At 58.6% G+C, this 11,588-nt stretch overlaps 1 protein-coding gene across 4 annotated transcripts; it reads right to left on the bottom strand.

The window, feature by feature from the left end:
• Positions 1-269: 269 nt before the first annotated feature.
• On the bottom strand, positions 270-5,940 carry FGF8 (fibroblast growth factor 8). 4 transcript variants are annotated; one of them, XM_030335224.1, is made up of 7 exons: positions 5,909-5,940; positions 5,767-5,803; positions 5,427-5,441; positions 5,130-5,201; positions 4,731-4,911; positions 1,414-1,520; positions 270-560 (listed from the first exon to the last, which is right to left on the bottom strand). In XM_030335224.1, exons 1-7 carry the CDS (start codon positions 5,938-5,940, stop codon positions 270-272), a joined length of 735 nt encoding a protein of 244 aa, XP_030191084.1. The 4 variants fall into 4 exon arrangements, with proteins under 4 accessions (XP_030191084.1, XP_030191085.1, XP_030191086.1 ...); XM_030335225.1 differs by having other exon boundaries at positions 4,731-4,878; XM_030335226.1 differs by lacking the exons at positions 5,130-5,201; positions 5,427-5,441.
• Positions 5,941-11,588: the final 5,648 nt, after the last annotated feature.

Below are 11,588 nucleotides of genomic sequence, written 5' to 3'. Positions count from 1 at the left end.
GTCTAGGCCGCTGCCCGGGCCTTCCTGAAAGTTAAGAAGACAGACACCACAGCCAAGTGGAATACAAAAATAGAGCCTCTCTTTTGTTTAAAAAAAAAAACAAAACAAAACAACAACAAAAAGCCCAACAGCAAACAATTATCAACAGCTAGCACCCGGGGCTCCCCCAGCTCCTCCCCAGCCTTCAGCAGCGCAGACCTCGCCGGAGGTTCTCTGTGCTCGCGCAAGATGAGCCGCTCCGCGCGGCGGCGGGGAGGGGCCGGCGGCGCCTACCGGGGCTCGGGGGCCCAAGTCCTCTGGCTGCCGCGCAGGCTGCGCGTGAACGGCGGGTAGTTGAGGAACTCGAAGCGCAGGCTCTGCTCCGTGGTGTGGTGGCCTCGGGGCAGCCGCTTCATGAAGTGGACCTCGCGCTGGTGCTGCCGCGTCTTGGAGCCCTTGCGCGGCCGGCCCTTGCGGGTGAAGGCCATGTACCAGCCTTCGTACTTGGCGTTCTGCAGGGCCGTGTAGTTGTTCTCCAGCACGATCTCCGTGAAGACACAATCCTTGCCCTTGCCGTTGCTCTGCAGGTGGGGGGTGGGGAGGGGGCAGACGCGGCGTTACTGGGCTCTGGCCGGAGCTCCCCCCCCAGCAGAGGCAGAGGGCAGGCGGCCCCAGACAGCAGGTGGGCACCCCAGCAGATGGCAGGGTGGGCACGAGCTGCAGCCCCACCCCCGCCCGGGCACCCGCTCTCTAATCCCTCACAAGCCGCAGCCCACCCGGCAACTTCCTGTCCTCCTGGGCAGCAGTGACACATGGTTGTCTCCGGAGGGGCTGGGCCCCAACACAGAGGGGCAGAGAGGGGGCCCAGACCCTGCCTGCCCTGGCCTCCTGCCCACCAGTCTGGCCGAGCTGCTGGCACCAGTTTCCCCAGCTGCCCCCCCTCAGCCCCTCAGGACCCCAGGGGCCCCAGGGCAGCCACCCCATGGGGGAGGGGAGACCTGCGGGGAGACTCGGAGCCCCAATCCCCAGAAGCCCAGGAAGCAGGGAACTCGAGGCTGGAGAAGAGCCGTGACTAATGGGGCCATTTCAGAGCTAGGCCGAGGGGCTGGGCCTGCGGCTTACTGAACATTCCAAATGCTGGTACCATGTAATTGGACATAATAGCAAAGCAATTTGGCGATTTGTTAAAAAGATATATGGAATTTACCAACCCCCCCGCCAGCCCCTACCCTAGCCTTCCTTCTTCCTCCTTTGCCTTTATAGCTTTTCATCTCTCAAGCAGTTTCCTTCTCTCTCACCTACCCCCCCCCCATCATTAGGTAACCCCAAGGTGGCCCTGGGTCTCTCTGCCCACCTTGTTGGGATCTGGCTCTGCCAGCCCAGCTACTCCCCAGACCCTGCGGGGGGGGCCCTCCCTTCCTTCTGGGGCCTCACCTTGGCAATCAGCTTCCCCTTCTTATTCATGCAGATGTAGAGGCCTGTCTCAGCTCCTCGGACTCGAACCCGGCTGCCAAAGGTATCTGTCTCCACAATGAGCTTTGCTGTCAGGGAAGGTGGGGGGATGGTTATTGGAAGCTCCCTGACCCCCACTGTACCACATCGTCACCCCAGCTGACCCACAGACCTGTCACATCCCCCCAGCAACTGCTCCAAGAGCAGGTACCCAAGATGTGGGCTCCGGCCCCAGCCCAGCTGCCAATATGCTGTGCAACTTTGCGAAAGATCAAGTCTCCTTTCTGGGCCCCAGGCCCCTCACTTGGATTTACATAAGGGGGTGGATAAGATCATGGAGTACAAACGGTTCTGCAGAGAGATCTTGGGGCCATCAAACTGAAAAGACTCTCTTTTAGAACCAGATAGTATTGACTTTTATGTCAAGGCTTCATGACTAGAGCTCCACTCTACTCAAAGATCTCGGGGGATCCTTCAAAGTCAAAATATTATGTGTCCATGCCTCACATATCACTACAAACTTCTGGGGGTACAACAGTGACATCAGCTGGGAGGCCAAACATTAAAGCATCTCTCCTGTTTCTGGCCCCTCAGGTTCTAACTCACAGCCTTCACGACCCCCTCACCCCACCCCTGCTCTGCTGAGAAGATGACCGCTCTCCCTACACACACGGCCCATACATAGCCAGCTGCTCTCCCAGAACCTCAGACTCCAGCTGGGAGGATTCTGCTCTTCTCCACGCTTCCCAGTCACCACTGTCCCCAGCCCCAGTGTCCAGAAATCAATGACTCAAATAGTCTTTTCTCTTTCAACCTCCATCACAGCTGGGCTTCTCACCCCAGTGACCAAACACTTACTGCGGGTGAGGAGGGGAGAAAAGCAGGCATGCTTGCCTCTCCGTCTGGAAAGCCCTGAGACAGGGAGCTGAATTCTGTGCCTTCTTCCCCTGCCCCCTCCCCTTAGACAGCCAACTTGCCACAGAAGTCCTGGTCCCTGTCTACTCTTTGCGTAACTCCTCCCTTTGAGGCTGTCCCCGAGAAGGGAATGAGGGCTGACTTAGCTGCTGGGGATAGGACAGAAGAGGCTGGGTCTCCTATCCTCTCTACTGCGGAGCCCAGCATTTTCCCTGCTTGAGAAGGCAGTTCTGGGACTCCCAGAGCTGCCTCCCAGCCTGCCCTAACAAGGCAGCACCTTTTTTGTCCTCAAAACTAAACTGACTAAAGGTCAGTGAGGCAGCCCTCATTGCCCAGCCTGTGACTACCCCACCCCTTCACATAAGCACAGAGCGGGGACCCAGTGGCCAACTCCCCAGTCTGGCTCCAAGTCAGCCAGGGAAATGCAGCTGTCACCTCCCCTCCCACCCACCTCCTCTTGGACCCAGCCGGTCTGCTCATCCCTCTCCTGATCTGCCTTCCAGAGCAAGGAGTGGCTGCTGTTAAGGGCCAGGAAGGACACTGGCTGGAGAAGGGGCAAGAGGACTCTGGCCAAATGGGGCAGACAGGGATGGAACAATCCCTCGGTTCCTTCCTGGGACCCATAAGGAAGCAACTAGGACCTCTCTGCTATTCTCCCCCAGACTCATACTGTGCTGGCTATACACCCTAAGCCTCTCTGCTCTTGGGCCCTCCAGTTCCCACCCCTGCCTGGCAGGCAGGGACCAGGGAACCTGGAAAGCTTCCTACATTTGTAAGGACAGAAGTGGGCATGAGACTTCTGATGTCTGAAGATGAGTTCACCCAAGGCCAGCTTAGCCTCTTCTTCCGTCCCCAAAACCCAAGGATGCTGGACCATTTGCTCCAGTGGAGCAAACCCAGGAGGAGCTAAGCATTCGTTCCCTTTCCTTGGAAGCTGAGAGGAGAAGCAAGCAGCCAGTTCGGAGGGACAGAGGGACAAAGGGACGGCAGGCTGGCCCTGCCAGCGCAGCGGGGGAGCTCGGCCACCGGGCAGGCCGCCCCCCACCCCCACCACGGAGAGCCCCCACTCCCCTTCCTGGATGGATCTGGGGAGCTGGGGCTGCAAGTTTACAGCGGCTTTCCCGACCGGGCTTTTGGAAAGCTTAACATTTTCAAACCTATTCTTCCACCCCAGTGACAGATTTATCCCGGGAAAATTATGTCTCCTTCTCCAGCTTTGAAGGGAAGTCAGCTACGTCGATGCAGAAAAAATGCAGTGAGACATACTCGATCCCCCAAACTGGCTCGAGAAGAGGAGAAAGTATTCAGGAAATGTTAAAAAAGGTGAAAGTAAGAAGAGTTTTAATCGCTCTGCCAGACGCGGGGGTCTCTCCAGAGATTCATAGAGAACAATCTTGAACCTCTTTTTTAACATTTACAGACTTGCAACTCCTTTCAAACTCCACATCTGAAAAAAGGCTCGTTCTTTTTCTGTTTTATATCATTCTTCATTTTTCTTCTTAGCTCTTAAAATGCCTCACCTTTTTATTACATTTTAATAGAGTCTTCCCCTCTCCTTTCATGCTTGTTTAACTTGGTCATTATTTAAAGGTTTTTAAACTCACAATAATCGCTCTCTAAAAACAACACCAGCCGCCCAGAGGGCTTGCTTTTCTCTTGGTACATCCAGCACTCTAGAAATTGGCCTTGTTTCAAGGCAGGAATATTGAATGTTTTAGAAATCAATCAGTCCTCAGTCTCTCTGACCCGCAGTAGCTCCCTGGACTCACCACCCCACGGACAGCCAGGAGCCCAGCTCTGACCACCACCTGGGTTCCTGGGTCAGTGGAGTGGAGAGGGCCCCTTCCCAAGCCTAGTCCCCATGTGCCATTGGCCCTTCTGATCAAAATATTTAAAGGTTCATGGCATACCCCCTCCAAGTTGTAAGTTTTGGGGGGATTTTGCTCCCTTCTCTTTCCCAACTCTCTCCTTTTGTGGGCCCTGGTGACATATCCTCTTTCAAGAGCTTCCCTTAAACCTGAGGCCCCCTCCCGCTGAACCCTCTGCCTCCACCTGCAGCTGGGGAGGGGTGTGTGAATGGGGGAGGTGGAAAGGGAGACTCCTGGATTCATTCATCTGCTGGGCAGGGAAGGGGCACCTGTGGGCCAAGTACTCCCCGAGGTCCCTTCGCTGGCCCTCTTTTCTCCAGCTGACCCCAAGATGCTTTTTTTTTTTTTTTTTTTTTTTTTTTTTGGCCTTAACTCCTTCCCTTCTGAGCTGGGGAGCCTACAAGCCTCCTGCCGGTGCAGATGGAGCTGGCAGGTCCAGTCACAGCAGGCCAGCCAGGGAAAGGGGGGGTATGTTCTACAAGCTACCTTTACCCTGCCCAGTGCCGGTGGCCTTACCGAAGGGGTCCCCGTCCTCTGCCATGGCGTTGATGCGCTTGTTGGCCAGGACCTGCACGTGCTTCCCGCTGGTGCGGCTGTAGAGCTGGTAGGTCCGGATAAGGCGGCGGCTGAGCTGATCCGTCACCAGGCTCTGCTCCCTCACATGCTGTGTAAAATTAGGTGAGGACTGAACAGTTACCTTTAGGAAATTGAAAAATACACAACACGCCATTATAATGCTACTCTGCCCAGGGGCCCAAGTGGCCCCCATCGCCCTGCACGCCCCTCCACTGCCCCAGGCAGCTGGCAGGGGCTGGGGGATCCCCCCAACATGCCAGCTCAGGCCACGACACCCCACCCAGGAAAATAGGGCAGCCTCAGCCTAACATCGACGAGCCCGGAACGATCTGGACCTACCTGTTGGGAAACACCCTGGGACTCCCGGCCAGCTCCGCACAGGGAAGCAAGCTCCCTGCCCAGCGCAGCCCCCTTCACCCCGCCCCCCCCACCCCGCCTTCCTAGAAAAGCAGGGCGCTTGTAAGTAGGGAGGCAGCGCTGCCCGACCCCTGACATTTATAAAGACAAATTTACGGAGCAAATGTTGAGAGCGCAGAGAGCCTAGGCACCTGATCTTTCGGCCAGACCCGCCACACGTGTCCCCAGAGAGCCGCGGAAGAGTCCCTGCGGCAGTCACCGGGACTTCTGACAACGAACGCTCCCGGGCCCCAGCTCCCCCCTTACTCGGCAGCCAGGTGTGGCTGGCCCTAGAGTTCCCCCCATCCACCCCAACCTGGCTAGAATGCACCGGAGACGGCGCTGGACTCCGAAACCTTGCGTTCGAGTCTCACTGCACACTAGCTGTGTGACCTGAGGCAGGGCGCTCCCTCTCTGTTCCCTAGCTCCCTCCTCGGGGAAGTTCGGGGCTGGGTTTCTAAGGTTCCTTCCAGCCCTGCAGCGCTGGCCGCAGGCTCGGTCCAAGGGCCCCTGCCCGAACTTGCCAATCGGCGGCCCCCGCCGGCCCGCCCGGGCCCCGCCGCCGCGCAGTGCGCCTTACCTGGGCTTGGAGGCAGAGAACCAGCAAGTGCAACAGCCTGTGGGAGACAAAAGCGGGCGGGAGAGAGAGAGGGCGCGGGGTGAGCGGAGAGGGCGCGGCGGCGCGGGCCGGGCGGGGACGCGGGGGCGGCGGCCGTACTCACAGGCAGCTCAGCGCCGAGCGGGGGCTGCCCATGGCGCGCGGCCCGGGGAGCACCGAGAGCCCCGGCGGGATCACGCCGGCCCGCGGGCGGCCGCGAGGGACGAGCCGAGGGCGGCGGCGGCCGACCAAGGCTGGGGCGCGGGAGGCGGGCGGCGGTCCGGCCGCGGCTCTGCGGGTCCCGTGGAATGTCGAGCTCGCCGCGCCACGCCGTGCCGCGCCGCGCCGAGTCGCTCTGCCGCCGCTGCCGGAGCCGGTGGCCGCTGGCTGCTCAGGAGCCGGAGCGGGCGGGAGGGTAACGGGCCGGCAGGGTGGGTGGGTAGGTGGGAAGGGAGGGGGAGGGGTAAGGGCGGGGGGCGCCGCACCGGGCGCGAGGGGGGAGCGCGGGGCGGGCGGCCGGAGCCCGCAGCCCCCGGCTGGGAGCTGGGGCCCGGACGCAGCCCGGGGCGGGGGCGGGGCGGACCGGGGCGGGGCGGCCGGCGGGTCTGGGATTGGGGGTCTGGGCTAGGGGAGGGGTCTGGGGACCGCGGGAGGGGCGGGGGCGGCCGGCGGGGGGCGCCTCCCCCCATCCCGGGCCTGACCCCCTCGCCCGCCCTGGGGGTCTGGACCCGTGGGGATGGGGGACGCCTCGGGCTGGGGTTTCCCGGACCGCGGTGTGCGCCGGGGTGGGAAAGTGCCGGGTCTCCACGGTGAGCCCCGTTGGCTTTACGCCTCAGTCTAGGCGGCAGGTCTCCGAGCCACCTACTGTGTGCTTCGGCCACGTGTGCCCCCTGGAAGTGGCCTCTGACGTGGGAGTGAATGGCTGTGCGCTTGGCTCTCGGGTAGTGCGTGCGTGTGCGACGGAGACCCGACCTCCCCACCAGCTTTCTGCTGAGTAACCCTTCCTGCCGGTTTCTGGTCTCTCCCGTCTCGTCCGGTCTCCAAGAAGACCCTGAGAGCGAGAAGAGTCCCCTCCCCCATTATCACCATCACCCCTGCCTCCGTCCCACATACACTAGCCTGAAGTAGCCACCTATGTGGGAGAGGAGCCCAGAGATCCCTGGAAGGACCCATAGTTGCTGCTGCTCTCCCAGAGCCGCAGGCGGAGGGGGGCAAAAATAACTTCTGTCCCCAGCTTTTCCTGGGGAAGAGACTTAGATCCAGGCCGCCTAGCCTTTCCCTCTCAAGGTCTCATTATTTGTGCACTTAGGCATTTACATACCTACTGTGTACTAGACATGGACTGGTGTTTTGTGTCAAATGTGAGGCGCTCGGTGCAGGGAGAGGGGAAACCAAAGGAGGTAGGGACTTGTCTAAGCTTCTCCCAGCCCCTCATTGCTTCCCCCAAGGGGCTTCTGGAACCCCTGAGCCATGGTGCTTCCTTAGGAGCAGCTTGAGTGGGCAGAGATGCCCTGGGACAGATACTTCTGAGGAGCAGGTGGAACCACTGATGCCCTACGCAGCTACTGCATCCACCTATGACCTCCCCTGCCCCACTGCCCCCACCTTATGTCCTTGGGGTTGGACTGGAGCGGTTGGGGTGGTGCCAGGAAGCCATTAGGCCGGAAGCAGTACGCAGCACAGCCAAGTTCTACCTACCTCCCCTTTCTCTGTGCCCCACCTGTCCCTGTGCCCCACCTTTTCCCACTTCCCAGCCACAATAACACTGAGCAATGCATAGATAGGAAAACAGAGTACTTGTCCCAAGACCTCATCCTCCCTCAGAGAAGGAGACTCCTTGAGCCTACGTGTTACCCACCTCCAGGAGTCTGCTCACTCTGCCAGTTCTTGCACACACAGACCTCCAGACAAGGATCATGTCTTTTAGACCAGAACTTGCAGCTCATGGCACAGAGCTGGGCAAGGTTGTTCTGCAGTTGGTATTTGATGAATGAATAATGAAGAAACTGGCCGAGCATTTAGACCTCAGCTCATGAGTGGCTTCCCCAGGAAGACTTGCTTTTCTCTCCCCACTACCCGCCCCCCCCCCAACAGATTATAATCACCACTATTTATTGAGCACTTGTATTTGCTAAAGGCTGGACTGGCACTGTCTCCTCTCAACTAAGAGGTGAGCCCATTAGAAGGGAGACAGGTGACAGCCCAAACCAGCCCTTTTCCCTTACTATGCTCTTCTGCCTTAGAGCCCTGCAGGCCACTTGCTGAGTGTCTACCTGCCCAGAGGCACTGCTTCAAACAGGCGGGATGCTCACCATTTTAACTTCATGCCCTGCACACAGTAGGCCCTTGAAAATGGGGTGTGTGTGTGCGCGTGCGCACACGCATGAATGAACAAGTGAATGGAGAGATGGAGAGCAGAGGGTGGGAAGGGCCTTCTCCCTACCAGGGACCCAGCCCTCTGAAAATAGTCTGATGAGAACAGCATGGAGCAGCACTCAGGCAGGGGTCATGGCAGTCCAGCCCACCCTTAGTGTGCATAGTCTTGGAGCCACAACCAGAGTCACTCTGGGCACCTGCCCTTCTCTGGATAGAGGCCAGAGTATCTGACTCAGGATCCAACTCTGGTTCTGGAGCTCCCAGAAGGTTCTGAAGGCCTTGAGCTGAACTTCAATGATCTTAGCTCACTCTCCTCCCTCCCCCAGAGGAGATGGGCATCCTAGGACCTTAAAGTGGGAGGTCAAGGTTTTAGTACTACACTTTAACCTCTATCAAGGGGCCTCTCTGTAGGAAAGAATTCCTTTGCATTTGGACAACTTTCTCCCAAACTAGAACGCTCATCAGTTTGGGAGATTCTTCGCATCTCCCCAAAAGTCTATGGCTTGGGGCAGGGGTGGGAAGGGGAGCAGATGGGGACACCCTCACATTGGGTGCCAGGTACTGCTCCATCAGCCCTTTGAGTGACAGATGCAAATATTCTGCCGGGGCCCCAGCAGGCCGCTCTGTCCCTCCCTCACTCGCTTGCTCGCTTCCCGGCCAGCTCGCTCCTTCCTTTATCTTATCAAAGCCCCGTAATTACAATTGCTATTTTGTTTCCTCGAATCTGCAATCAGAGCTCCTTGGCCCTGATGAGGGAGCGCCTGTCAACCTGATCGCTGAGTGACAGCCGGGCCACCTTTCCTGGCCGCCCCCACACTCCGCAAACACAAACACACACACACACACACACACACACACACCCTCGCCTCCTGCAAACACAAACACACACTCCTTGCCAACACAAACAGCCCCTCTCCGCAAACACGCCCTTGCGGGGACCCAAACACACACCTTCAGCCTCTTTCCAAACGCATCCCTCGCCCCAGGCCCACCCTGGGCCCCTCAAATCCACACCAGCCGGCGCGGGTTGCCTGGATTGAAGTTTGCTCCTACTCGCGCCTCCTGCGCCCGGCGTTCAAAGCGCCGCGGACTCTCCACCGACTGTTCAAATGCAAATCGCGGAGACTGCGTTAAGCACTTCGGACCCCGCCAGGGAGTCGTCTCCCCTCGCACCCCAAATAACAAGGCTGCCCATCCTCCAGTGGTCTGCAAACCGCGGATGTACGCCTTCATCCCTCGGCGCTCCGGCGCTCCGAGACCAAAGTGAATTGGCAGTGCTCCTACTGTGCGCTGAGCTGACAGAAGGGGCATCGAGGAGAGGCGGGAGCGGGGAGGGAGAAAAAACAATCCCCAACTCTGTCCGCGGGGCGCCCTTTTGGGCCAGGAAACTCCTGGAAGAAGGGGAAGGTGTGGATTGGGTCCCCACTGCGGTCAGGAGCGTGCTAGGCGCCGGCCTGGGCTGCACGGAGACCCACGCAGGAAACAGTCAAGGCTTACAATGAGCGCTCACTAGCTTCGCAGGGGGTAAATATCGGGACGGGGCCACGCGCAGGGGGTAGAGGGGTTGACTGGGGAGGCTTCCCCCAGAGATGACTTCTCTGCGCTCAGCCGGTCTCCTGAGTCTCCAACCAAGCACATGCTGAGGACTCTGGAGGTTATAGGCGAGAGGAGGAAGGGAAGGGCTCTAACAGGACCTCTTCTAGCGAATCAGTCAAAGAACGAGTGAAGTCAGCCTCCGTGACTTACTCCTCGCTTTCTGCCTAAACTTAGGCGGCCCAGACCACTCACCTAGCCCCCTGCGAGGCGGCGTGGGGAGCCGCACGGCCACAGATGGTTTCAACCTCGCCCACCAGAGGGCGCCAGCTGCATTCCCCCTCCCTCACGACCACAGAAAGGTGAAAGGTCTCGAGCCTGACTTCCCCCACCACGCTACGCTGGTTCCTGATGGAAGCACCTCAGTCGTCCTGGAGAGGAGAAAGGGGCCTACGACCCTGACCACTGCAACCCAGAGAGAAATCATCTTCTTTTATCCTTAACTTGAAGAAAAAGGGAGGTTAGAGCTTGAACCTCAGCTTCTCACCAGGAGGGGTGGGGAAACCTACTCCAAGGATGTGTTGAAGCAGGGATGCTTTTCCGTGTTGTGCGACACTCTCTCCAAAGTTTACCTTACCTGCCCCAGTACCAGCCCCTTCGGGTTATCTAGAGATCCCTCCCACTTGTTCACTCATTTGCCCAACAGCCAGTGTGGGAGGGAGTGGGCCTGGCCCCACCATCCCACCAGGCACTGTACTCTGTCCATCCTCAGCATGTCTGGCCCCAGGCTGTCTCAGGAGTTAACCGTTTGTTTGTTTGTATGTTTGTTTGTTTGTTTGTTTGTGGGACATTGAAATACTGCCCCCCTCCTACATCAACATAGCTGCTGAACTGCTGACCTCAGAGTTGGTCACATACACACTAATGCTCACACCAGGTACTTCCCTGTCTCTTCCTGGCATAGCAGCACCCACACCCCAGAACACCTGATTACAGGCACCAGAGATTCCCCACACCAGGCGGTGTGCTGGGGGTCAGGAACCCCTTAGCCCAGGAGGTTGAATCCCAGGGGACCCTCTCTGCCCCCATATGCCAGGCCACCCGGATTCTGGTTTCCCTGTCACCCAATCTGGCCAGTCCCCTCCATCTGGCCCCTGGAATCAGGTTTCTAAGGGCCCAGACCAGCTCAGAGACAGCCTGAAAGACTGGAAGGAGGAGCAAAGACTAGCCTCTGCCTTTCCCCTCACAGGCCCTCTCAGGGCCTGAGCCCCCTCATGGGGCTAGGGATGCACATTCCTTGGACTGCTTAAGCCCCTTTATCTGCCCCCTGCCCATCAGCCTGAGTGCTGACAGAGGCCCAGGCCCCTTGTTTGGATGCTGATAACCTCCTGGGATGGCCCTCCCCCACCTGTAGGGACTGAGAATGGGCTTGGTGTTGGGAGGTCCTCTTTTAGTAAGGCAGTTGGGGCCCAGGCCTTGCCTGGCCCCTGGGGTCCTAGGGATAGCAGGATCCCACATTTCCTCACCCTCCCCAGGCCCAGGGCCACCCTCGGTGCTGCCACAGTGCCACCTGGTGGCCCCTAGGGGAATGCCAACCCAGCAGGTAAAGAAGCCACACAAATGAGTTGCAAAAAAACCTCCACATCACTTTATTACAGCCTTTATCCAAAAATGTAAAAAGTATTAAAAATGTGTAGTCCTGAGCTTCAGATGCTGACCTCCAATCTCACAGGCAAGTGGGGAGAGAGGGTCAGGAGAGAAGTTCAGAGTTCCTCCCACTCCTGGCGAAAAGGGAAGCCCCAGATATGGCATAAGATTAGAGAAACACCAGGGCCCTTATGAAGAATAGGACCACCCTCTCTCCAAGCACCAGCCCAAGACCCCACCCACCCACC

This window comes from Lynx canadensis, chromosome D2, assembly GCF_007474595.2.
Source record: "Lynx canadensis isolate LIC74 chromosome D2, mLynCan4.pri.v2, whole genome shotgun sequence".
NCBI classification, from domain to species: domain Eukaryota; kingdom Metazoa; phylum Chordata; class Mammalia; order Carnivora; family Felidae; genus Lynx; species Lynx canadensis.
This window is presented reverse-complemented; position numbering and strand designations above follow the sequence as displayed.

What these genes read in the sequence shown, in the direction of transcription:
- FGF8 (XM_030335224.1), bottom strand. Translation starts at nt 5,940, where the DNA reads ATGGGCAGCCCCCGCTCGGCGCTGAGCTGCCT. An exon ending in CGCTCGGCGCTGAGCTGCCT is followed by an intron (nt 5,804 to 5,908) that starts GTGAGTACGGCC and finishes TGTCTCCCACAG; the next exon opens with GCTGTTGCACTTGCTGGTTC. An exon ending in AGAGGACGGGGACCCCTTCG is followed by an intron (nt 1,521 to 4,730) that starts GTAAGGCCACCG and finishes CTTCCCTGACAG; the next exon opens with CAAAGCTCATTGTGGAGACA.